The sequence below is a fragment of the Pocillopora verrucosa genome, chromosome 5 (genome assembly GCF_036669915.1).
Source record: "Pocillopora verrucosa isolate sample1 chromosome 5, ASM3666991v2, whole genome shotgun sequence".
In the NCBI taxonomy this organism is placed as follows: Eukaryota; Metazoa; Cnidaria; class Anthozoa; order Scleractinia; family Pocilloporidae; genus Pocillopora; species Pocillopora verrucosa.
In genome coordinates, this window is record NC_089316.1 from 10,429,747 (window position 1) to 10,455,462 (window position 25,716).

The window sequence follows — 25,716 nt, forward strand, 5'->3', positions numbered from 1 at the left end:
ACTCCAAATTTTGCCATAGAGAGGAGCTGGGATGGCGCTGTTCTATCAGAAAGAAAAATAGTTGAAAAAGGAAAGGGAGTGTGAAAATGCACTCTGAATGTAAACAAAAGCTCTATCAGCTGACTGTGGTGTCTTTATGCGGCTTATTTATTTCAACTACCAGAGCAAACGAATTGATCCAATTGAATCTACCCAAGAATCAAACAGACGCAGAACTGCGCTGAACTACCAAAAAAATAACAAACCAGGCCAAGATACACAAAATTCACAATAAAACCTAATATAAAAAAGCAACAAAAGGAGCACACAATATAAGACTGAATGACGCTAAACTAAGCAAAACAAGAAAGCATGAACAAAGGCAAGTAATGCGTGATTCTGGCACCTTCCTTGACAAACGCTCTATATTGCATTGTACGCTAAATAAAGTAAGTACTCGATACTTTGTTGAAGCAAAGACGTCATAATTACGACACTGTCATCATAATAGATCTCTTTTTATCGCTGATTTAGAATAGTGATGTTCTATTGTGATTTTCGTGATCGATGAAACCAAGCGAAAATAATGAGGCCATTAATCTCTTAATGAAACTTATGTTAACTCTATGAAACCGGTCTTAAAGCCTCAGCTTCAAACTAAGCAGTTAAGTTATACACTGAATGTAAGAAAGCATAGGTACCTGAGAGTTCTCCGTGAGTCATTGTGAACCGATCTTCAATCTAGAACTACTTTTGACGACGTAAAGAATCACTTGCTCACGTTTGTCATGAAAGAAGCCCCCTAACCAAATTGTGGCCGGAAAAAGTATCTTCCCGCGGATGCTTCGCAAAATTGATCCAGCCCTTTACTATTTATGACCTTTGAAACCTACGTTGATTGGTAAAATAACTGTCTTCAATTTTCAATTTTCATCGAAGTAAGGCAGTGATTACCAAATTACAGTCACGGACAGTCAATTTAAGAACTATTTATGCATACCTTACACTTCTCCCTCTGTTTGCTCAAATCATTCGTCGACCGAACACCTGAAATTCTAAACCTCAGGTGACGAATTAGTGACTATGTATATTGGTTGCTTAAAGTATTGGATTTCTAATGAACTTTTGCCAATTTGGGCCCAGTTCAGATTAGGTACCTGTGCTCGGTTCTTAAGAACGGGCACTAGTCTGAACATACTCGTTCCAGTCACGTTACCATGGCGCTAAAAAAACCAGCTCTTAACAACACGGATTATCTCTTGCGCGTGGGTCACGCAGCCATTGTGTTGAGGTCAAAAAGACTTTATTAATTGTGTTTTGCAACAAAGGAAGTTTCCAAGGCTAATAGAGGATAAAAGGGTCAATTACTTCTTCAAAGTGATCGCCTTCTCTAAAAAGCTTTAAAAACTTTACGCGCTTAAATGGTTTACTGCTTTGCCCCGATGTGCAACTATTCATCGGATACAGAGCCGCGACTTGAACTCATTTGATACGACCTCTATAGTAGAAGGGAAAATAGCATGGTTTATGTTTCATAATTCAATAAGAATCGAGCTTAATCCCGTTTGAATATTTCTTACTCAGCGGAGCGAATAGCTTAGAACGCGTCTTTTAAGCTATTGTCATGCTCATTCAATCTTTCCGTTTTTGTCCGCGAAAAAATAACAAAAAAAAAAAAAGATAGATCCACAAATCGGGGAGTTCCGGTTGAACAATAGTAAATGACTTTATACGCTCTTCAAGTTCAAGTCCTTCTAAGTTCGAGTCAATATTTCTAGAATTACAACAATATATGCAGCTCTCTTTTGAACTTCTTGAGTTGAAAACCAACCTGAGGCGAGAATCCTAATCGTTCTTCAGTTGCAAGAAACTGATCGAAGAGCTCGGCGTCCATCAATTGAACTCGCCTTTTAACGAAGGAAAAATCATTTGGGTTTCAAACAATCTTAATATTAACATTCATCTGCGCACTCTGTCTTGCACGTGGAAAGGGCTCGCGTCTTCTCCAGCGTCTACGCAGTCAAGACCACATATAATTTCGGCCCTATTGCCTTGGGTATCGTCACTTCCGTCCAAGTCGGATTGTATATTTCTCGTGCTAAATCGAGTGGTCCAAAATCCACGTCGAGGATACATACTTCTTATCTCCTCACGACTCTTCTTCAGGTAAATAACCCACGGAAAGATGCATTTTAGATAGAAATACATCGTTCGGGTTTCCCGTTGCCAGCTTTATAAAGTGCGTCGACGCTAAGGCTCAAAATGAAAAAATGCGTTGGATCACTACAAAAACAAAATGGGCGTAATTTTCAATATACAAAATTCTCAGTTATTGACTTTGCCCTTATCGATAGAAGAAATCTTTTGGGTACACAGCCAAAGTCGGCCTGTAGCAAATCTTCCAGCACTCGATTTTCGTTCTCAGCGGCGAGAAATGCCATGACCAAAACCACTAAATACGTAACTTTCGGTTTTTATGTTCGTATTTTGGTTTTTTCCCCTGTAGAAAGGTCACTGTCTGTAAGCTATAGCGGCCATAATCCGAGAAAATTCCGGCAAACGACTTTGGATTGAGAATGGTGAGGATTTGCTGTTCATTCATCACCCTGACCGAGTGGCGCAAAAGGAGAGTGACGTGTCAACACCTGATTGGCGATATCAAACACAAGTGTAAAAATCTCAAATTTTTTCACGTGTGTTGTTACGGCTTTTCTCACCGCTGGAAATCCTTGTATAACACCGTAGTTTAAGTGATACATATAGATTTTTTTCTAGCTAATTTGCGCGTTCTATAGTTCCTTGATGCTATCCAAACACTGAAATGGCTTCCTATAGACTCAGACAACAGCGTGCGGTTTTTGAACTATTATTGCCATAAAATTTTGCCCATTATATCATAAACTAGTGATCGCAAGTTCCCTTGTAAAATCACGCAATAATATCACAATTGCCCACGTCACAGGAAATTTCTGCAACTTCTTAAAACACGCTTGGTATCAATCTTTAATTTTATTCTGCCCCATGCAATTACCAACACTAATTATTCGAACTAACTTTTTCGAGCAAACATTTACAGAATGCGTTTAGTCTTGGCACTGTTGAACGAGGATGTGGTAAAACACCTTGAGGTACTCTCAAGTTTATATTCACGACCTGATCCCAAGCCAATATATCCATAGGAAAATCGGTTCTCCTTTTCAGTAAACTCTCCGTGAAGGAAAAGCGTGTAGGTCATAGCTTGCCGAGAAAACCAAATAGAATAGCCCGGCTGCAAGAAGCTGCCAGGTGTTGGCGTCAAAAATTAATTCATTAAAAGGTTCTTTCTGTTGTGTTCTGGCTAACAGAAGTATTGGCGAGGTGAGCTTAAAATTCATATTTTCATACACAACCATTTGCATTCTATTCCATTTGAAGAGCAAGAGCTTGTGCCATGAGTCTGTCCGTCAACGGAGCTTTGTTCTTTTTTGCTTTCCTTTCAGCGATTAGGCATCTGTAAAGCCATAAAAAAGTAATGGAAAAAACAAACAAAAAGTAGAAAATAAAAAATAGTAATGATGGTAATAGTAATATTGATAAAAATGATAATAATAATAAAAATGGTAATAATAATAATAATAATAATAATAATATTAATATTAATAAAAAGAAGAGTACATCTCCAGGCACAATAATGCTGCAGCATATCTCCATTGGAACATCTGTAAAGATCATGATATCGAGATTACAGACAAATGGTACCAACATGAGCCAGAGACTGTGATGCACAATATAGACAGCAACACCACCATCATATCAGTGGGACATGCCAGTCAACATTGACAGAACTATAACAGCGAACAGCGAATCGTAGATAAAGATTAAGTGAATTCCACCTGCAAACTGATTGATATGTTTGTTCCATCAGGCTGGTCGTGATATTTTCCTTGCTATGGTTGGTTTTGATTTGGTTTTGGTTTTAGACACTTCATCGGAAAGCTATTTATTATAACAATAACTAATTCAATTCACTCTAACATCAGTGGGTATATTCTCCACACTGCTCTCTTTACATTTCCTATGGTAATGTCCAGGAGAATTTGTTTTACAATAAGGAGCGTCTTAAATAAGGTATCAAGTAGTTGTGTAAGTAGTTACAGTTGTTCGGGGATTGGATCCTTCCTGGCACCAATCTTAAAAAACACAGACGAAAGACATGCCTGGAAATTTGAAATAAGTATTTGGAATCTGTTCATCGTCTTGGAGATGTGGTGAAATAGTGTCTCTTGTTTTGATACACATAACGACAACATGTCTCTTCTTGCTCATGAAGTGGTCGATAAGTATTTGGATAAGTTCAATGAATACCTGGCAAATTGGTGATCCTCTCTACGCTGCGAGTGCATGGACGCATTTATCAAGAACAACTCGTACACATCTCGCTATAACAAAGGCAAGGACAGGAGCGTGAGTAATTTTCCACATCAAGTCTCAATGCACAACAATAAAAAAAAGTCTCCAAAAGAGACCCATGCAGAGAAAGATTTTATGTATTCGACCCTTCTTTGGCTGGTGTCCAAGCCTATCGAGTGTGGTCCATCATATGAGCTCTTTACGAGATACTTTTGTAAATTGTTAAACAAATCCGTGAACTGGGTCTGTTCATGCTTCCTCATCACGATAACAAAGAGAACTAAATTTAAAAAGTTTCGGCGATAAGATATTTCGAGCCTCCTTAAACTACCACAGAAACAAAACGAGTTGTCGAGATTCACTTTAATCCCTTACACCCTGACATCAGTATGGAAGTTCACCATACTGTTCTCTATATATTTCCTATGGTACTTCTAAGAAAAAATAATTGTCTTACAATCAAGAGCTTAGTGCGTTCGCGGTCGTTTCCTTTATTCTCATGACCTTGATGTTTTATTCAGAGTGGTTACTGGTGGGAGAAATCAGGTGCTTATTTCTCCTAGGGGTTACTGATCTACGCACTGAGCAAAGAGAGATTTGTAATTTTCACCTGAGCTCTACTTGAACCCACAAGATCTACTTTATAACGAAGAGGTTTCAAAATCGTCACAGCCTTGTCGAAGTTTCCCTGAGGAAAGAAAGGAAAAAAAACTCGTTTGCACTTGATTTCAATCAAAACACAGTTTTCACCCACCCTGAAAACTAACAATTGTAAACTCACTTTATCAGCTTCCACAAATGCCTCGCAGATTGGGAGACCAACTTCACGTGATATTTCACAGTTGGGGCCTGAGCCATTCCTGAAGTGAAAATATGAAATATAGTTCTGTTAGGCTGGGCAACGTCTAATCAAAGCCAAAGGTATTTACAAACCAATTGGTGTTGGAAAGCTCTTCTTGTGTTGTGGTGTTGTTGTCTCTACCAGTAAATCATGAAATTTGGACCAGTGCATGAAAGACAAATGATAGATGATTCGCTAATATAGGTGAGCTACGAAGAAATTGCAGAAAAAGATGCCTGAAACAACTCAGGCTTCGACGAGCTACATATTGCAAGCCAGGCACACCTATGGAGGTCTACGCTATCTGATCGCAATAAAATGGAATGAGCCATACTTTGACCGGCAGATGACATACAGATAAAGATATGATTAGATGGTCAGTAAATATTTCATTTCTCAAAATGTGGCTCGGTAGCTCAGTTGGCAGTGTTTTGGAGGCCTGGGTTCGAATCCTTCAAAACCTGTTTTTTTTTTTTTTTTGACCCTTTTCCGCAGTTTCCTTAATCACAGCTGACTTACGCGAATCATTTCTTTACTTACCCAAAAAAAAAAAAAGACACAAGGGAGTATTTTATTTTGAAACTCTAAGCTTTTGAAAGTCATTTGGCGATAGAACCGTTCACAACACCAAGAAACGTCGTATAACGATTGTAGAACTTGTCTCTGACTTTGCTTGCTTTTGGGCGGGTCATCAGTGGACACTCTGTTGAACTTTTCCAATTTTTAACAAAGCCCGAAATTCAATTCAGGCCTTCTGAGGAGTGCCAGGGTAATCAAGGCTTCTGTTCCAAATATTTTAAAATCACTGTTCGAACACTAGAGAAGACTGTTTGTCCTAGACAGCTTAAGTAAGACTAGAATACGAGGTGATAAGTTTCTAATCGCGGCAAACAGCTTTCAAAATCCCTTTGGCCATCAATGAAAACAGAACCCCCACCTTACATATTTTCTCAAGGAATCCAACAGTTTCATCGTCAAAGCCTCATTCTTTGCACCCAGCGTGGTCATAAGCATGTGGCTGTCATTAAATGCCTGCAGAAACCATAAAAATAATTGTGTTACTTTCGGTAGCCACCACATGAAAAAGTTGGCTCTTTCATCCACGCCACCTACCAGAAAATGCTCATCTGCGTGGCTCTCCCAAAACTGACAGAGCTGTTGCCATCTGTCACCAACATCGACTCCTGCAAAAACAACACTTATCGTCCTATTGTTTATTTATTGTTCATTAAGTTTGTTGTCTTCTTTGTTCCCATAAATCATGTTCAGAAATAGTGCCTTGCACCGTCTCGTAACTTAAGTCATCCAACAAACCCATTAGCTATTTGGTTTCTGTCACAGTGTGCTTGCAGCGCCTAGTGATGATCTTATTCAAAAGTAATACTCTCATCCCTTTGAAAAGTGACAAAAATTCGTGCAATAAAACTTTCTTATAATGCTTAAACAATACTATTCCTAACAACAAACAGTACAACCACAACCAAGACATGGATACCCAAAAAGTTATATGATTAAGAGCATCTTACGTTAAAAGACACCTGCAGTTATTGGCCACGCGTCTAACTATTGAAATAGAAGCTAGAATCATGAAAGAGATTTTCATTCCCCTAACTGACACATTTCTATACCCTACAGAGGAGAAAGGTCGAAAAGGTAATGGCACACGACTATATGAGGTATTGACAAGTGGTAATAATAGACATACATAATTCAACAAGCAGGGATTCTGTCAGCTTCAACTAAAATTTTCTAACCTTCGAGTTGCACTCTATACAACAAAGATGATCCATCCGTCAATGGGAAAACGTTGCTAGCCTTAAATCTTGGTAACATCTGCGAATAGGGAAATGAAAGTACTTCAAGCTTCCAAAGCAGATTTACCAATTGTAAAACATAAAGAAAACGAAATACGACTACGCGCCTAACGGAGAACAAAGCTTGACCCTCATAACTCCTGGAGGAGATGAGCATTTAATTTCTCCCAACAATATCACCCCTGAATCAAACCTAAAGGTCAAGAGAATAAAGGAAATGATCACCAGCGAAAGAAGTTCTGATCGTTGAACAGATTCTCTGAGTCAGCACATCAGGAATTGTATAGAGAACTATATATCGAGAATACATTGTATTTATACTCATGTTAGGGTGTAAGGATTAATCCACGTACATATTTACCTCAGAGTCGTAGATATCCAGGGCTGCTTCGTACTCTCCCTGTATTCAATAGGAAAAAAAAGGGGGGGGGAGTGGAATTAAACAGTTCAATATACAACATAAAAACAAAAACATATCAATAATGTTGGCGGACTAACAGAAGTGCCAACGAAACCACATTAGATGGCACCAACCCCCTTTTTTTGTAACCGGCCACTTTTTTTAAGTTTTGGTGTAAAGTTTTGGTGCATTTGTCTTTATTTTAACACAGGTGATAAAAAGGGTGCCGGATGTTGGGTACGTCGCACAATGGTTTAGGTCGCCCATGTGCCCAAATATCATTATTCTTGCGTTTCCAGTTGAATGGTGGGAGCAAAATGTGATCGAGTTGGCATCGATTCCGTAAAGCTACGCAGCGAACACGTCACTGTTCACATATTTTTTACAATGGCTTTGATTAATTATATCGAGATTAGCAACTTGTTTCTATCAGAGTTTAACAGGATAATATTTCATTTCATCGAGAAAAAATTCTTATTTCACTTTTGAAAAGTCGTAAGTTAAATTTGGGAAATTATCTTTACCTGTTGTCGCAAGCGAATGTTAACTGATAGCATACCTTTTCAATATGATACAAAGCCCAGTGCCAGAAATTGTGGCAAGTTAATGATTCACATGGCTGGCAGAAAAGAAAGACAAGTTTGTCTTAGTGAACTGAATATTGACTCGCAGGTCTGAAAGGTTGAGATACACTTGAAAACTGGTCGCTGGGACACAAATGTCACACAGAATTTGTATGAAAATGGAGCAGAGACAAATGTTTCTTAAAAAAAGATAAATGTAAAGTATGTATAACAATAATAACATTAATACTAATTATAACAATAATAATAATAATTGTTATAAAAATAATAAAATGAAACACAAAAAATGCCTTAATGACTTGTTCCCGGCCCTCGACAATTTCCGTCGTTTTTATCTCAAGGCACTAAACATACGTGTTCCACTCTTGATCAGTCAGCACTAAAGGGTAGTGGAATATCTTTGCATTTCCGATGCAACTTTGTTACTGTGATCAGTCGCTCAAATTCAACTGGTTTAAACTCGTAGACCTCGACAAAATTTTGTCGTAGAGACAAGAATTTCACATAAAAATATTCCTCTGCTCATGTCACAAGCAGCAAAACTGTCGCCAAGACCTGTCTCCGTGACGAATCGCAGTGGCTTGTAATGGAGGCAGTACACATGAAACGATTTGTTGCAAAGAACAGACATTGAGTTGACGACTTAAAAAATGGAGCTTGACAACTTAAAAAGGAGCAATCTCATAAAAACGCATTTCACATACCTTCCAGTTCTCTATGGTTTCACTCATAAATTTAATCCCTTCATCCTGACGGCCTTCCATCTCCATAACATGAGCCAAGGCGTGTGTTGCTCCTGTATCTTTTGGAACTAGTTCCAATCCCTAACATTTAAAGGAAATCCACTAATATTCAGATATTGCATATTATTGTAATAGACCCTCATTCAAAACAGTAACAGAAACTGGAAAACAACATTCATGTGTGGTCTTAAAAAGGTTATGACATTATTTGGGAAAAGTCCGTTCCCTCTTTTTTTGGAGTTGTAGAAGTTGTAATTGTGGTTGTTGTTTGTCCCTCTGTTTCTCTGTTGGCTCTTTGTTTCAATTGCTAATACTTTGTTTTCGTATCGTTATCTTTAAGCGCATTTTTTTATTTCGTTTCTCTCTCTTGTTTCCACTCTAACAAGGGTTAACGCTCGAGACGTCAGGTTTTTAAAATCTCTTTACGGTGGCCAATGTCATTATCAACTCGCAGTTCTTAAAATCAACTTATCTCTTTTTTGTTTGTTTTTTGCTTTGTTTTATTTTTTGTTTTGTCGGCTTTGTTGTACTTCTCCTGTATTTTATTTCTTTGTTTTTGTAGTTTTCCTTTAAAGCTTTTTTTTTTTTGCTAGTTTAACCTATTAAGCTTCATTAAAATTTGGCACTTTATATACGTAAGTCGACTGGAATTCAAACGTCGCGGAACAAACAAGCACGCGAGATTAGCGAGCTTACCATTCTAAATATTGATACAACATCCCCACACCCTCCGTTTTTGCTCTCGTTTGGAACATACCTTACGAGCTTGTTTCTCTGCTTCTCTGTAGAAGTTTGTTTCTTCTAAACCAAAGGCGTACAAGCCAAAAAGATACCTGCAGTTGATGCATGTGTAAATGGTTTTTCTGTATAAACTGCCTGCAACTTACTAAGTAACTTCAGTTATTTTTAATGTGTGAGTAGATAACGTAGGTACAATCAACAGTGTCATTTGTTGTAGCGGAGCTCCATATCAACAAGCGCGCTGACGGAGCTACAACTTCCATAAAGGCCAAGCCAAACGTACGCAACATTTCAACGCAACATCTTACAACATTGCTAGATCGCGTTGAGGGATGTTGTGAAGAAGCTGGCCAAACGCGTGCAACATCTTGCAACATCGAAAATGTTGTTACATTGCAAAAGCTTGATCCAACACCATCCAACATCTTGCACATTTTTCAACAGGGTGGCCAAACGTGCCAAACGTGTGTAATGTGGTTATCTATAAAACCGAAAAAAATTGGTGGAGGCGCCTCCGTTCATCCGCGGCTCTCTCAAGTCATTTAACGACATTGCACACCACCATGCATATAATTTCAAAGTCTCAATACGCCTTAACCATGGTCCAACTGAACATTTTTGTTTTAATCCACCAGACCATTAAATTTCAAACAAAACTGATTAACGGCACACGCAAGGCAAATTGATAAAGTGACATGGTAAATTTGATGATGGATATTAATCATTTTGAAAACTTGAAAATGTCACCACTACCACAGAAATTGCCATTACTGTACCCATATAACGGTGCGTCTTGCTTCCAATGTGGAAAAACCCTTGCCACACTGTCCCTGACCCTCTCCTTAGGACCATAAAACGTACTGTAGTCAGAGAGCATCTTCAATGCTAATATGTCAGTAGGGTACGCCATCACTATGTCATCCCAAATGTCTTGTGCTTTAGGTACATTTCTACAACAGCAATTAATGGCGTCATGAACAGAAAGGAGTGGTTGGATACTTTGCATGATGGGAACTATGTGTCAATTTGGTACACTGACACACATGATATTATTTTCATAACTTCACTGCCCACCTAGACTCGCAAATTCGAGGAACCTTATTAGAATAAGCCGTTATATCACCTTATTACCTAACCTCCAGGATTAGTTTTGAAGAAAAAAAATTTTAGCATGCTTGTGAGTTTGTTACTTTGATTGTCGCAGCTTTTTTGGTCCGACTTATGAATGATGAGCTCGCTTTTCGTTCCCCGCTCTCCCATCGTTGTAATCCTTTACCTAGCTTAGACTACCTTGGTTTCATGCCATAAATACTTAGACAATTGTATCTTACCCAGCTTCCAGCTCCTTTGCAGCGCTGAGATGAAGTAATTCTCTGTGGGTAAGGTCAGTTTTTGGAGCTCGTAATGGAGCAGCATCAGAATGCTTTATATCAAACAGACAAGTGGATGCCAAGACATGACCCATAACTGTACGAGATGGATCAAAACGAAGAATGTAGATCAATATGGGATCTCAATAACAAACTCAATAACAAGAATTCCATAAATCATTTACAGTGAAAAAAATTGTGCATTGCTATAGAGAATGATAACTGCCTCTCATTTATCACTGTAATTTAACCCATAAGATTAAAAAAAAGTTTTCATAATTCCTATTAACTAACTGAAAATAGAACAATATAAAGTAATTGCAAAACGTGCCAAGTAATTAGAACCAAAAGATGCAGCCCTTTTGAATATCATGGTTGGGAATATCATTATGTGTGTTTAAGTGGTTGGCTAAATGTGATCTAGCTAACTTTTCAGTTTTCATTGTGTGTGGAAGGTCTCTGAAGTATTGAAATTAAGTAAGTCTCAAACACTGAACTAAACGACAATTTGGAATAATTATAAAAAATTTGCTTAAAATGAATTCACCAAAATCAGGATCTGCTTGCAACATCCTGGTTATTGAATTCTGCAAACCACCAACACTGTAATCTTCAAGGTGAGCAACAACCTTAAAACCAAACATTATACCAAACATGAACAAACATAAATAACAGTAAATAACAAAAAATAATAAAATAATAAATAATATCCCATTCAGGCCTGAATTTTTTTTTTCAGACCTTGTTTTCACTACTTAAGTAGTGTTCATACCTGCAAATATTGCTTCGATATTTGACTCATTAACCACTGTTCACATGTATGATTTTTATGTATATATTTACAGTCATTTATAAATAACAGTCTGGAAATCCAAATGAATGTAAAATGTAACAAAGTGAACCTTTGGTGCATCTACATAAAAACCTGGTATATTTGTTTACTACAGGTAATTTGACACTGTCTCTAACTACACAAAGTATTTAGCTAGGATATCATCTCAGTCAAGGATAATCTTTAGTACAAGTGTATCTGGGGGGGTAACAAGGTCTACTGCAACAAAAGACACAGAACATCACAACATAGCTGCCTGAATATGAACCTTTACCTGAGTGAGGGAAGCATCAAACATTTTGGCAGCTTCATTGCTTGTTGTCGACAATGGAAGACCTTCCTTACTCCATGCCTACAAAACATACAGGTTAAACATCAATGCACTTTCAGAAAGGTCCTCTGCTCAGGTAGCTCATTCTTGATCGTATTACTTAACATTTTAATAGGACCTCTCCTATCTCACTGATAACCCTCTCCTGACCAACCACAGAGAAAAGAAAAGAAGAGAAACCCTGGGAAGGAGTTTGATCCCCACACCCCAAGTCTCCTTATACTATTCTTCAGGGATCCTGTCCTATGTCCTCCTTCACACTCCCTTCTGCATTTAACCCTTTAACTCCCAAGATCTGATTGTCAATTCTCCCCTCCAGCTGTTACACATTTCCTTTTAAATTAGTCAAGAGCATTTGTTGTTAGATCAAGAATAAGAACTTCTACATGATAAGTTTTAGTATTCTCATTACCTGTTTGCTAGATAGTGTGTGGATATTACATGGAGAAGTTACCTCTCAGTGACTTCTGGGAGTTAAAGGGTTAAGTCATGGAATCTAATTATATCTGAACTTTCTCAGAAACTCATTTCAAGAGCAAAACCGTTTCAGTGCTGATGACACACACTCAGCTTACAATGATCAATTCAAGTGCCCCTGGGATTGGAAAAATGTTGTCTGTCTCAGCCAATCAGCATTAAATAATTTTCCTGAAACATACTACACCCTCTAATCATACTCTGAACTTCAAAATGCTAAATAGCGTATGATAATCATCAAAATTACGACATAATTACCTTCTTTCAAGTTGAAAATTCTGAACATGTGGATGTTTAAGGGGTCAATAAAAATTATTTTTATCATCATGATTTTTTCCTCCATCAGTTTCATTTCTCAAACCGAAAAAAAAAATGCAATTCAGCGGGGATGATGAATGAACTGCATTATCACATAGCTAATAACGACTTTTATGACCTGAAAAAATACCGTAACAAAAGAAACTTAATTAAGGAAATTCATAAGACCAGTATGGCCTCGCGTATCGTAGAATCTTTTTTTCTGGTTGTCCTGCGTGCGCCTATTAGGTTGAAACAAAATTGCTTAAATTTTCAACACGTATCGATGTGTCATATTATAAAGTGCTTAATGACTGAGTTTGATCGGATCGGATGGGAGAATATTTGGCGTAAGGTCATAGCATACGAAACGAGCTAAGCGAGATCCGTATGTCGACCTCGAGCCAAATATTTTGCCGTCCGGCCCGATCAAACTCAGTCTGTAATAAGTACATACTACCTCTACATCTCTCCAATGAGTGTGCTGGTATGACATTTCCTTGCCAGTACAACGATACGTAAGATCAAATCCGGTCAGGATGATCGAAGACACTAAACCCTTCCATGTCAAGAAAACAAAAACCTACACCTCCACCTAAATACACAAAGCTGCATTTTGAGGGTGCTCAAGTCAAGATCTTCAGGTGTTTTTACCAAAGTTTTGCTTCGAAAGTCAATCGAACCTAGACTTATTAAAAGAAATTAATTACAGAGAATTTTCGTTCATGCAAGCAGTGACCATTCCCTGAGCCCGCTATAGTTCTGGTCAGAACTGGGAGAAAGTAACGCAATAATAGCATATGCAAAGTAGCGCACTATTCAAGTTAGTCACGCACTTACGGGCTTGTGCCTAAATCTGTCCGCTACCGGTGCTTTAATTATTTTCACTTTCTTTTCAGTAATAATACACCTAAGAAAACCAACAAAGAGACAACCAAACATAAACAACAGAACTAAAGAAAAAAAAATAAAAACTTGTCGGCGAATACGAGCTATATCCTGCCATGTTTGTATTGACCCGCGTCCCCCTAAAAGTCCTCGAAAAAACCCTCAAATCTAAGCCACCGAATTTTAGTCACAGGGCTACCATGGTTCTACCGAGGCTAAGATCAATGCAAACATTTTCGAAATTTGCTTTGATTTATGAACAAACCAATTAGTGAGATACTTCATGGGTAGTTTTGTTATTTTGTTCTTATTTTTTTTTCCTTGTTTTTTGCTTATTATTGGTTAACATTTGTCTTTCGCTTAGTTGTTTGTTGTCTTTTTTTGTCTGTTTTGCAGATTTTCCCCCGGATTAGCTTTTGTTGCGTTTTGCTTTGTACCCTGCGTGAACCTCCATATGCGTTAAATTTTTGGTCTAGTTTTAATCTCTCTAAGATGATCTTAATCCCATCGTTTTTTTTTGGAATGGGGGGGTGGGGGGGGAAGAGAAGGGGGCACGGAATACATTATTTTATTTCGTCATTATTATTCTATCTTAGACGCTCACAGCATTATTATAAGAAAAACCAACAAGGTTTTACGCCTTGACAAAGATGACACTGGTTTCACTTTTTTACCATCTACTCTCCTTCGGCCTTGATGAATACTTCGTGTAGGTAAAAGCAAGATTTCGAGTGCAATTTGGTGCTAATAAGCACGAGTAAATTTTTTCAAGACAACAAAAATTGTACGAGCCCGCAGGGCAAGTGCAATTGTAGCCTTTGAAAAATTTTCCAAGTCCTTATTACACAAAATTGCAAGAAAACTCGTGCCATTACTTGTTAATAATGTACATGGAAAAATCATCACAAAAAGTCAAGACTGAGGAAATTTTTAAAGCGCGCACGTTATTTGTAGTTTGTATTCGTATTATAACTTTTCACTCGTGTACATGAGAATGCACTCGTTTTCGGCCAATCAGAAGCGCGTAATTTTTCCAGGCACATTACTACACCACTAGCAAGATTGGAAAATTGTCGGTTTTTGACTGTTTAAATCCCATGATCCGATGCTGAGTACTCCCTTTTGGCTTCAATGCATTTTCTTATTTATAAGCCGATACAATTCAGTGTAAATAAAATTATTTTTTTTTGAAGCTGATAAGTTCGTGTATTCTCATTACCTGATTTCTGTACAATGTATTAATATAATAGAGAGAAGTCACACGCTTGTCAATTCTGGGAGTTACAGGTTAGGGAAACGTTATGTTCCGTTCTTCAAATGAATCAATTTTATCATTTTATGAGTGTTTATACATCTAAGAACATGTTGTTTATACATCTAAGAACATGTTGTTTATACATCTAAGAACATGTTGTTTATACATCTAAGAACATGTGACGGCACATATCGTAAATGGTCCAATTATTTGAAGATGTTTTAAGGTTGTGTAAAAACAATTTTCTTTAAAAACCTAACATTATAACGCTTACTTTCAAGTAAAAAAATTAAATTGAAGCTCTAGTAAATATTTTTGTGGGCTCATTACTAATGATCGTTCATTGACAAATTCCGGCTACAACAAGGACTATTCTGCAAAAAGCTGAACGCATCAAGGAGAAAATTTCATAGACTAGTTCGCTCAGTAGGTTATATGCTTAGAGGCTTCGGAATCTGGAAAAGGTCGTTTTCGGGTGCCTTGTTACACGACCTGGTCACGTGTTAAAGTTGAAACTCAAAGGAGTGTGACCTGTAACCTGATGAAGAAAGGGGGGACAGGGGATATGGGGGGGGGGCCTTTTGGAGATGTAACTTGCAACAAACAAAACGTTATCTGTCCCCCCCCTCCCCTCCCTCTTCCCTCCATTTGAAGTTACTGGATCCACCCTTACAAAATGTGTTGTTACTGAAGCGCTACAAGTCTATTGTAATAGCTTGAGTCCTAGCCCTAAAGTGATTGTGTATTTCAAGCTCATATTGTAAAAAAATAATAATAAAATACTTCTTCAGATCTAATAAACAATATACATCCTAATCCATTTGAAGAGCAAGAGCTTGTGCCATAAGTCTGTCCGCCATCGGAGCTTTAATTTTTTTAGCCTTCTTTTCAGCGATAATACACCTGGGAAAACCAACAAAGAAACAAAAAAGAATTTTCAAACAAAACTACACGAAAAAAATCAGAAAGGTAGTTGACAAAAACTAGCTATATTCTGCTATGTACGTTTTGACCTTCATCCTCCTAAAAAAGTCTTAAAGAGTGCCATTATCGCTTACGTAGCATAGAGCTGCAGCGGGGATTTGCGAGGGTATGCAATCAAATGAATTTATTATAACCATCATTAGAGCAACCAAAAAATCTGCGACGACTGTAGTGAACAAAATTTGCAGCAATTTGGATGACAAAACCGCGTTCACGGTTCCTACAGTCCGCCGGGATTTTGAAACTCCCAGCCTTTTACCTGACTTTCCTTTAAAAAGCAATTTTTGCCTGACCAACTGAATTATGACAATGTGACATACGAATTCTGATGATGGTCTCTAATCCCTACTCACGGCCATCCTCTTTAACCATAATTTTATTCTTTCAGCAAGTCACATACAATGTACATGAATGGGAAGTTACTTTAGAAAACGTAGAAAAAATGATTTTCTTAGAAAACCGACGTCAACGAATAATTTAAAAATCCGGAGGAATATGCCGATCGGGAATCTGTCAAATATTATGAAAAGATGCGACGAATAAAATAAAAGAGTCTATGACGGGATGAGTAAACGAAATAGTTACCTGGCAAATTGGTGATCCTCTTTGCGTTTCGAATGCATAGCAGCATTGATCAAGAACAACTCGTACACATCTCGCTACAAATAAACATATGAGCACACGTCGAGTGTTAGCAACTTCCAGCACAGACGCCCATTCACCCAGGAAGACCGCCTTATGGAGTTGGGTCGTAGCCGTTTCCAGTAAAACCCACTACAGCTTCAACTACACTGCTTGGCTACATGTATTAGCGTTGGTTTAGGTTTACCTCGTGCTGTGATTGGTCCAGAAAACTTCCATCACCCTCTCAACCAATCAGATGCAAAACCGAAACCAATCAAGACTTCGTGACCATAGCTCAAGGCAGTATTTCGTTCTTAAATTTTTTCCTCAAGCAAAGAGGCGTTTTGATTCTTACCTGCGCTCTACTTCCGCCCATAAGGTCCACTTTATAACGGAGAGGTTTTAAAAATGCTACAGCCTTATCAAAGTTTCCCTAAAAAATACCAGGAGAGAAAAAGAAAGCAACAGGAACGGAAACATGTAAACTTGATTTCAAGAAAAGCGCTGTTTATAGTAAATGGTTTGAACCCGGGGGTAACATGTGATAATTTAGTCTCATCGTCCTGGTGAGGGTGGTCCTGAGAAGGACTGTTGACGGTATCAGTGGCTGACGTTACTGAGCGGAAGTCGTTATCAGAATGAATGACTTCCGCTAAGGTTGTCGAAATGTCGGTCACCACTACAGACAACATTCTTTCGCAGGATTACACTCACCCGGACAGTCAGATCACTCGATCGCAAAGCAATAGCACTGTTTGTTATGAAAACCATCACTATACACTCACCTTATCAGCTTCTACAAATGCCTCGCAAATGGCGAGACCAACCGTACGTGATATTTCACAATTCGCTCCCGAGCCATCTCTAGAAAGAAGAAACCAAAAGAAAAGGATATTGTCAAAATGATCAAAATAGAGAGCTCAAAACTTTACAAGGTTGAGTAACCAAGATAAATTTAATTTATTTTCCTAGGGGTAATAACTTCATTAGCCCCAGACCTCCATGCTGTTAACTTTACTTCGTTTTGTCCGTTCGACCGTTTTAGCTGTTTGTTTACCCTCCCTCCCGTCCCATGGGGCTTTCCTCCAGCCCTTGGGAGCTCCACGTGCCCCAAAGATACCCAAACAGACTCACTGTCTCGTTGGTTCGCTGTGTTGTGGAAGAGAGTTGTGGCAGGGAATAATTATACATTGTTTTGGTTCTTGTTCACGTGTTCTCGATTTTCATGTGACAATAATCGAAACTGTTGTATGTGAATTATTTCCTGGGAGTTGGTAGTATGTTATCATTGCAAGGTTCCCATTTCTTCTCTTGGTTTCGCTTGTTCGTTGGATTGCTTGTTTGTTTGTGTTGGTTGTGCCCTGACAACCCATTGCTGATGGTAAAAACTCAAAACTTACTTCATACCTAACATATTTTCTCAAGGAATCCAAAAGTTTCATGGTCAAATCTTCATTCTTTGCCCCCAGCGTGCTCATAAGCATATGACTGTCATTAAATGCCTGTAGATACCATAAGTGTTGACTTGTGTTATCTTCGATTGCCACCACATGACGCGGAAAACAGAGAAACAATGCTTTTTCTTTCATTCAATTCACTTACCAGAAAATGGTCATCTGCGTGGCTCTCCCAATACTGGCAGAGCTGTTGCCATCTATCACCAACATCGACACCTGCAATAAGAAAGTTTAATGGCGTCTTGTATTTGTTTATTCCTCTTTTTTTTCGTTTGTTTTGTTTGGATTAGTTTGTTTTTGTACTAAAGCCGATTGAAATTAATTACAATTATCAACCAGAACAAAGGAAAACAATACAAGGAGCCGGTAAAAACACAAAGAAAAAACAAGAAAACTTCCCTGCTTTTGTTTACCAACCTTCAAATTTCAGTCGATAGAGCAGGGATGATCCATCCGTCAGCGGAAAAGTGGCACTTGCTTTAAATCTCGGTAACATCTGCAAATAGGGTATATCATGCAATTTAACAGCGAACAGGACGAAAGCGATCTTATTAGAATTGGTGGGTTTACAAAAACGAACAATAATCATGCCAGCCGTAATGAAGACGTCTTCTAAGGGGGAAAGAAATTTAGCGAAGAACAAAAAATAATTGAAGTTACACGTGGATTTACCTCAGTGTCATAGATGTTTAATGCCGCTTCGTAATCTCCCTGAAGAGCGATAACATAACGATTTTAGCGCAAAATAAAGGGAAAAAACAGGGTGCCTTCACGCTGTAAAGTACTTCATTAAGTAATCACATTTAGTCGTTGGATGTCAAGTTATAAACTGAATGAGGTTATATCTCCCCCAACAGGTGGCAACTGCTTAAATCACAAATCAGTAAGGAAATGAAAAGAGAAACATCGAAATGCAGTTGCTCTCTGTCAACCCTGTGGCTCCCTTGCAAAATTTTCTTAAAACGATAGTCATCAGTAATCCGACGCTCATAACTCACTATCTTTCTAAAACGCACACAGGACACGAACGTTGCCATTATGAGTGTTACTCAGCAACCTGGCCGCTCATCAGTAGCCTGCGAGTTAACGCTTCAGTACGAGCGTTTCTTCGCCGGCAAGAAAGTTTGAGGTCCTGAGAAACGTTAGCCGGCGAAAGGTTTGCAGGTGGTCCGCCTCAGTCTGCTCAAAGTCTCACACGCACATTACAATTCTGTGCGACGAGTGCGACGCCTTTGCATTGAGAATTGCTATCAAAATGGCTTCGTCCATACTCGGATTTTAGCACTTATGCCGAAAGGTTACGTTGCTTTTTCGAATCTGTAAACAACATTGGTGGTAGATTTTATGTAGACATGTGGTTTTCGTGGCATACTTCACCTTTAGCTAAATAGAAGAAGTGTAACTTGAAATCAGCTTCATGCACCATTTATAATCTTTTCGGTGGTTCCTTAAAGCTTCAAGAAGTGGTAACTTTGCTCTTTACTTATCTATACATACACACGCCACTGTTAGCTTTTAGTAAGAGCGTACCTTTTCAATATAGTACAAAGCCCAGTGCCAGAAATTGTGGCAGGCCAAAGACTCACATGGCTGGCAAGGAAAAGAAGAAGATTCATTTCAATTAATATTAAATGACTGGACCGCTACTCAATGCTTACGAGTACCTAGCCTGCAGAGCAGGCGTAATTTTGTCGAGCTAGTGCTCTGCATTTTCTTAACGGAAACTATGGCCGCCATCTTTGATTTTAATGGAAGCGGAAGGCTGGGAAGAGGGGGCGGTAAACGGTCAAAAATAAGGAGAGAGGCGGGGGTGGGGGCGTGAATATTCGAGTATCTAGTGACAAAATCAGACGTTTTTCAGACGGTTAGGAAATGTTCTTACAGAACTTGTGAGATAACATCCAGAAATTTATCCGAAAAATGAAGACAAAAAAAAAAGATGTAACATTGCCTTCATTCTAAATATCAAGAGGTCAAACAGACAATTAAATTAATATCCCACCTTCCAGTTTTCCACGGTCTTACTCATAAATTCAATTCCTTCATCCTGACGACCTTCCATCTCCATAACATGAGCCAAGGCATGAGTTGCCCACGTGTCTTTGGGAATAAGCTCCAATCCCTACCGTTTAGATTGGCATGTTTCAAAATTAAATTTTTAAGAGACTTAGCAAGTAGACAGTCAAAGTAATTTTCAATTGAGTGTTAAAAGTAATCCGTGATGACTTTGCTTTTGCTTTACTTTACTGTGTGATTGGTCCAGAAAACTTACGCAATCAGATGCAAAACAAAAACCAATCACGACTTGATCGCCCGCGTTTTCCCGCGCTTTAGGCAGTTTACTTGGTTTTATTATGAGTTCTCATTGGCTCACTGACTCATTACTGATTAATTTCTCAGTGGGGTTTTTCCTTTCTTCTGATTGGCCGTTGTTATTGCTCTGCATTTGGTTTTACAACACTCAATTGAAAAGGATCGAAAAGCACTCTTAATGAAACCAATGAAAACAGAATGTACAGTATATGGTACCACAAGGTTTTTCGGGGTTCCGTTACCGTATACAAGGAAATTCTATGCCAGTCTGTGGATACAGCTAAACGTGCATCTTCACCGTTGGGGATGGGGGAAGGAGTTATTGCAAGATAATTTGGTTTTTATCAACTGAGTTGACAATGTAAATTGGCCGCCGTAAAAAGTTTCTAAAGCTGGCGTTTCAGCTTAGAAGCTCTTAACGGTGGCCAATTTCCACTATCAACTCAGTTGATAAAACCCAACTATCTTAACTCGGTAGTGTGTTCAGTCTGAGATTTCCATAACCCGCTGAAAGTGTTTCAGTTGCTTGTCTGTCTGTTTGTTCAGTTCTTGTTTCAGTTTGAGTCCAATCTCATCTGTCAATCCCATAATGATTACACTCCATATACTGCTTTGAATTCCACTTCAGTGCACTGTTCTTAGAAACACTATGCTTAAGAAGTTTGCTCGATATCCTAACCAGACTGAGGAAATTATTATAACGAATACTTAACAACTTCTAAATGGTTTTCCTCAGTTGTCTCCATGAATTACCTTTCGAGCTTGTTTTTCTGCTTCCTGGTAGAAGTTAGTCTCCTCTAACCCAAAGGCATACATACCAAAAAGATACCTGCAGTTAAAAAAAATACCATATGTCAAGGACGATCATTTGGTTTAGAATAAATGGCTAACATAACATTGTTTTATTTTGTGTCAATGGGTACCTGACACAATCAAGATAATAGATAAAAATTTCCAATCTTAAAAGATGTATACACATTCTATAAAAAAGTAGAATTGATTAAGTCTGGGGTTCTATAACTGACTCATAGATTATTAGTGTTTATGTTATTTTCTTAAAGAGGAAGGTAACTTGCACCATCTAAACACCTGCCCCCCCCCCCCCCCGACCCTCTTTGCCTAGTTGACGTTTAAACCTGGGAAGAGAATTTCAACAGCTATTTTTTTTAATGAAATTAAATCATAATTCCCATTACAACAAAAGAAATAGCCTAATCAAAGTAAATACAAGGAAAACCTCAAACCATATGGACAGGATAAAAAATACATAAATGTGATATTTTATTAACTTAAAAGTTAAGTAGACTATAGTTACAACTGCCGCAGTTACTGGGTTGGTAAAGTCAGTGTACATATAATAATTAAATTTTAATTGATTGCTCAATATAATCATGAATCAAAATCATAAACAAGTACTCTTATTACTTAATTTACCCATATAAAGGTATTTCTTGTTTCCAATGTGGCAACACTCTTGCTACACTGTCTCTTATCCTGTCTTTGGGACCAAAAAATATGCCATAATCCCCAAGCATCTTTAGTGCCAGAATATCTGTTGGGTAAGCCATCACTATGTCATCCCAGATTTCTTGTGCTTTTGGTATATTTCTATACAGTCATTAACAACAAGGGTTGGTTAGTAAAGTCTTCTCAAGCTAAGTGTCCCAATTAAATTGTAGCCAGAGCTTATCCCAGTTTCCATAGCATGAAACAAGTAGGAGTAAATTGTATTACTACTTCCTGAATGGGATGCCAGTTCAATGCAAGGTTACCCACAGCATTAAGGCTTCCCAGACACTTTGCTAAAAAACACTGTACCCATTTAGACTCCAGGGTGGAGAGAGGCACCATGCTCAAGAACACAACACAATGACCCTACTGCAGTGCTCTTAAACCAATAACTCTCAAACCAGAGTCCCATGCTCTCACTATTGGGCCAACCCACCTCCCTAAAACCCTTTAACTCCCAAGATCTCATTAGTAATTCTCCTTAATGTCTGCCATATAGTTATGATGTCAGTTTGGAGAATTTGGTATTGGATCAACTAATAATCCCCTACTTAATATTTTTCTTTATTCTCATCACTTGTCTACTTGATAATTTGTATTGATATTGTAAGGAGAAATTCCATCTTGGTCACTCATGGGAGTTAGAGGGTTAACAGCAAGAAAACAGGCTGGAAAATTTTAATTAACCATTCAGGTTAACAAATTCTGACTGAATACAGCTGAATAAATCATCAAGCCCAAGGCTGCCTAAACTTTCTAGTTCAGATCTGGTTGAGTTTCAAATCTATAAGTTGGATATTTGTATGGAAATAAACAATGGCTCTGATAGAACCTGGGAATCTAAGGCCTGTGGATTCAAGACCCATCCAGCTATATGCAAACAAGAAGTGCTGCATCTTAAATTCATCTGCATACTATAGAAATTAGCAGGTAGGGTTTAATACATAAACACTTATAGTATGATAAAAGTCTAATATGATAAGCTTCTTGGTGAAAGTGATGTTATGAAAACTAAGTACCATTGATGTTCTGTATAATGAACAAGCTCCTGTTATTACTAAGCACTTACCAAAATTCAGGAGATTAAAAGGAGGAAAAAAATTGATTATAGTGACCCTCCATAATCCAAAAGTATAATAACATGTAATGAAAAGGTCGAGGTTGTTATATTCAAAGTTAATAAAAGTATACTGGTAAAGATAGTCATTATATCTCTCAGTTAGAACATGTGCTTTAATTGGTTAATTTAGCTGGCCATACTTCACTGCACAGCCAACTAAATTCAAAAGTTTCTTCGAATTGAAATCTTCTATTTCAACCCAGAGATAAAATAAGTATCTCAATAACCTGGTTTACTAAGTCTGTATTGTAAGTTACGGAAGCTTGCTTTTTTTCCACTCAGATTTATCACACCTGAGACATAAATCCAGGTGCAAAAAAATTGGTCTGTAACTTACAGTAAAGACCTCAAACTCAGTTAATAAGAGATATAAATAAAGTTATAAGACATATGAAATGACATCTAAATATATCTTACCCTGCAGCTAGTGCTTTTGCAGCATTAAAGTGGAGCATTTCTCTGTCATTAAGTTTGCCCTTTGAAGCTAGTGACTGGGCAACATCCATCGAATTCTTTACTTCAAAGATAGATGCCAAAACATGACCCATGGCTGTTGTGAAAAGACAAAAGGTCAAAATCAGTATCATGATGTCATTTACGCAAAACAGAAAAACCGTAAGTAGTCCCTCCTTTTCAACAAAATCCACTGTGGAAGTAGGAAAAAAATCAGCTGTAAAAAAATTAAGTGACAATTTAAGTCTTGGCAAACTCAACAACTAATACCATTTCAATTTTTTCAATCAATAACTTTTATTTTCCTCCCTATCTTGTCCAGTTTAATGTTATCAAATGTTAAAACATGCTCACTCTTTTCTTGTCACATTGATTTGGTGAAAATGTGGGGACTTTCAAATACATGACAGTAACTTATTAGAGATCAAGCATTTACAAAATTGTTGATTTTTAAATTGTTCTGTTGATGGTCATTGATCACTTGTGATGAGGACAAGTGCCAACTACTTTAATGCCAGTAGAGTAGATGTAATACCCTTAGTTAGCACTTGAAACTATCGTTTGGAAAGATTTCCAGCAGTTTAGAAGTTTTCCATATTATGCAGTTTTTTTAATACTATTTCACAAATGAATTTAAAAAACCTGTAACTCTGAAAATAATCTTTACAAATTTTTACATGTCTACTATGCTAAAGGACCATCTGAATTCATTTTATAGATGGACACCCATTAAGAAAGCTTAGTACATTTACCAAAATCAGGATCTGCCTCCAACATTCTGGTTATTGAATTCTGCAGACCACCAACACTGTCATAGTCAAGGTGAGCCACAACCTTAAAAACAGCAACTATTGGTTACAAGTTGGAATAATCAAATGATTATAGAAAGGAAATCATCATGAATGAGCCAATATAATAAGAGGAGGAAATTTAACCACCTGTCCACTACAAATATCTATCAGAGATCAAATTTGATAGCAACCTCTTAATTAATGGTTGGTACTTTTCTTTATCTGGTTGCTGATGTGTTCAACTAGTCTAACATACATATGGATGACCAACAAGTAATATTGACACATTTTCTAAAGGAAAATAAAGTCCCCTTTTTTCCATCAAAATGTGTTTTATAGCAATTCTGAAATTACTAACAACTCCTTCAATATTGACCTAACCTGAGTGAGGGAGGCATCGAACATTTTCGCTGCTTCATTGCTTGTTGTTGACAGTAAAAGACCTTCCTTCCTCCATGCCTACAAAACAAAACATTTTTCTTCCTTTTAACGATAAAAGTGATAAGCATCTTACTTCTCCTTACGGCAACAGACATAAAAACAAAATGCAGCATTTTATAGTTAGCATTATATTGATCGTGATGATCTGCTCTCAGAAAAATCTTAAATTTTTTTTCTTCGAAAATTATCAAGGTGGTTTATTTCCTCCATCTAATGATAATAACTGCTACGAATCAATTTCTTTATTATTTTTGCTTGGTCATGGCTCCCCATTACAATGATCTTCGATCCCCGATCTTCGACCTACAGCATATATGTTCATGTAGTTACGATCTATTACAATTTGCGAGTATAAAAAGATACCAACTCCAAGTCTACTACGAAAAGCATGAAAAAGCATTTTTTGGGGGTCTGATTAAAGCAAAAAAAAAAATTGTTCGCCTGTCACATAGTTCAAACACCATATCCCCTTGGGAAGAAGGGCGGAACAAGAAGGTAGAGGCGAATGCATCACACCTAAAGCAAAACAAATAGAGACACTAACATCAACATCTCGCCAGTGGGTGTGTAGGTATGACATTTTCTACGCAATCAAGCACGAATCTGGACAACGACTGACTTCCCCGCAGACAACTCCAACCACTGTCACCTGTCCAATGTCACGGAGAGAATGACAAAGCACGCGCGAAGTATTTATAATTATCAAGGGACTGGTGCCCCCTAATTTAGGTCCAGAGCCTGCTATTCTTTTGGTCAGTGCTAGTGATAACATAACGCAAGAAAGATGGCTTTCGTGTCATGCAAACCTGTCACTCAGTTAGTAACGAAATAAGTGGTTTGGCGTGAAAGGGAAGTTTGCCATTATATTAGGCTTAGACAAAAAAATCGTGAGAATTATGCAGATGTTAAGAAAATGTTAGGAATATCTCGAGAGCTTTGGGGGGAAAGAGGAAATTCTGAATGGATTTTTACTGCAGTTTGCGGAATGTGTTTTACTAGTGGAAGGGTTAACATGGGCAGACAGAATCTCCTTCAGAAAAGGTCAAGACAATTACGTTACAAGGAGGATAAAAGAAACACAGG

General features: G+C 37.9%; 2 protein-coding genes across 3 annotated transcripts; both read right to left on the reverse strand.

The window, feature by feature from the left end:
- Positions 1-1,289: 1,289 nt before the first annotated feature.
- On the reverse strand, positions 1,290-13,540 carry LOC131780424 (tetratricopeptide repeat protein 38). 2 transcript variants are annotated; one of them, XM_059097031.2, is made up of 16 exons: positions 13,259-13,540; positions 11,968-12,045; positions 11,409-11,490; positions 10,823-10,958; positions 10,268-10,441; positions 9,508-9,583; positions 8,712-8,831; positions 7,983-8,042; positions 7,385-7,423; positions 6,964-7,042; positions 6,323-6,393; positions 6,147-6,241; positions 5,150-5,228; positions 4,979-5,056; positions 4,324-4,397; positions 1,290-3,469 (listed from the first exon to the last, which is right to left on the reverse strand). In XM_059097031.2, the coding sequence occupies exons 1-16, from the start codon at positions 13,292-13,294 to the stop codon at positions 3,379-3,381; spliced, it is 1,368 nt and encodes a 455-aa protein (XP_058953014.2). In that variant the 5' UTR covers positions 13,295-13,540; the 3' UTR covers positions 1,290-3,378. The 2 variants fall into 2 exon arrangements, with proteins under 2 accessions (XP_058953014.2, XP_058953015.2); XM_059097032.2 differs by lacking the exon at positions 4,324-4,397.
- Positions 13,541-14,269: 729 nt separating this feature from the next.
- On the reverse strand, positions 14,270-25,318 carry LOC131780432 (tetratricopeptide repeat protein 38-like). Its single transcript, XM_059097039.2, has 16 exons — positions 25,178-25,318; positions 24,574-24,651; positions 24,154-24,235; positions 23,366-23,498; positions 21,754-21,927; positions 21,073-21,148; positions 20,009-20,128; positions 19,537-19,596; positions 18,679-18,717; positions 18,424-18,502; positions 18,152-18,222; positions 17,957-18,051; positions 17,335-17,413; positions 16,905-16,982; positions 16,511-16,584; positions 14,270-15,844 (listed from the first exon to the last, which is right to left on the reverse strand). Exons 1-16 carry the CDS (start codon positions 25,211-25,213, stop codon positions 15,754-15,756), a joined length of 1,365 nt encoding a protein of 454 aa, XP_058953022.2. The 5' UTR covers positions 25,214-25,318; the 3' UTR covers positions 14,270-15,753.
- Between the last annotated feature and the right edge of the window lie 398 nt (positions 25,319-25,716).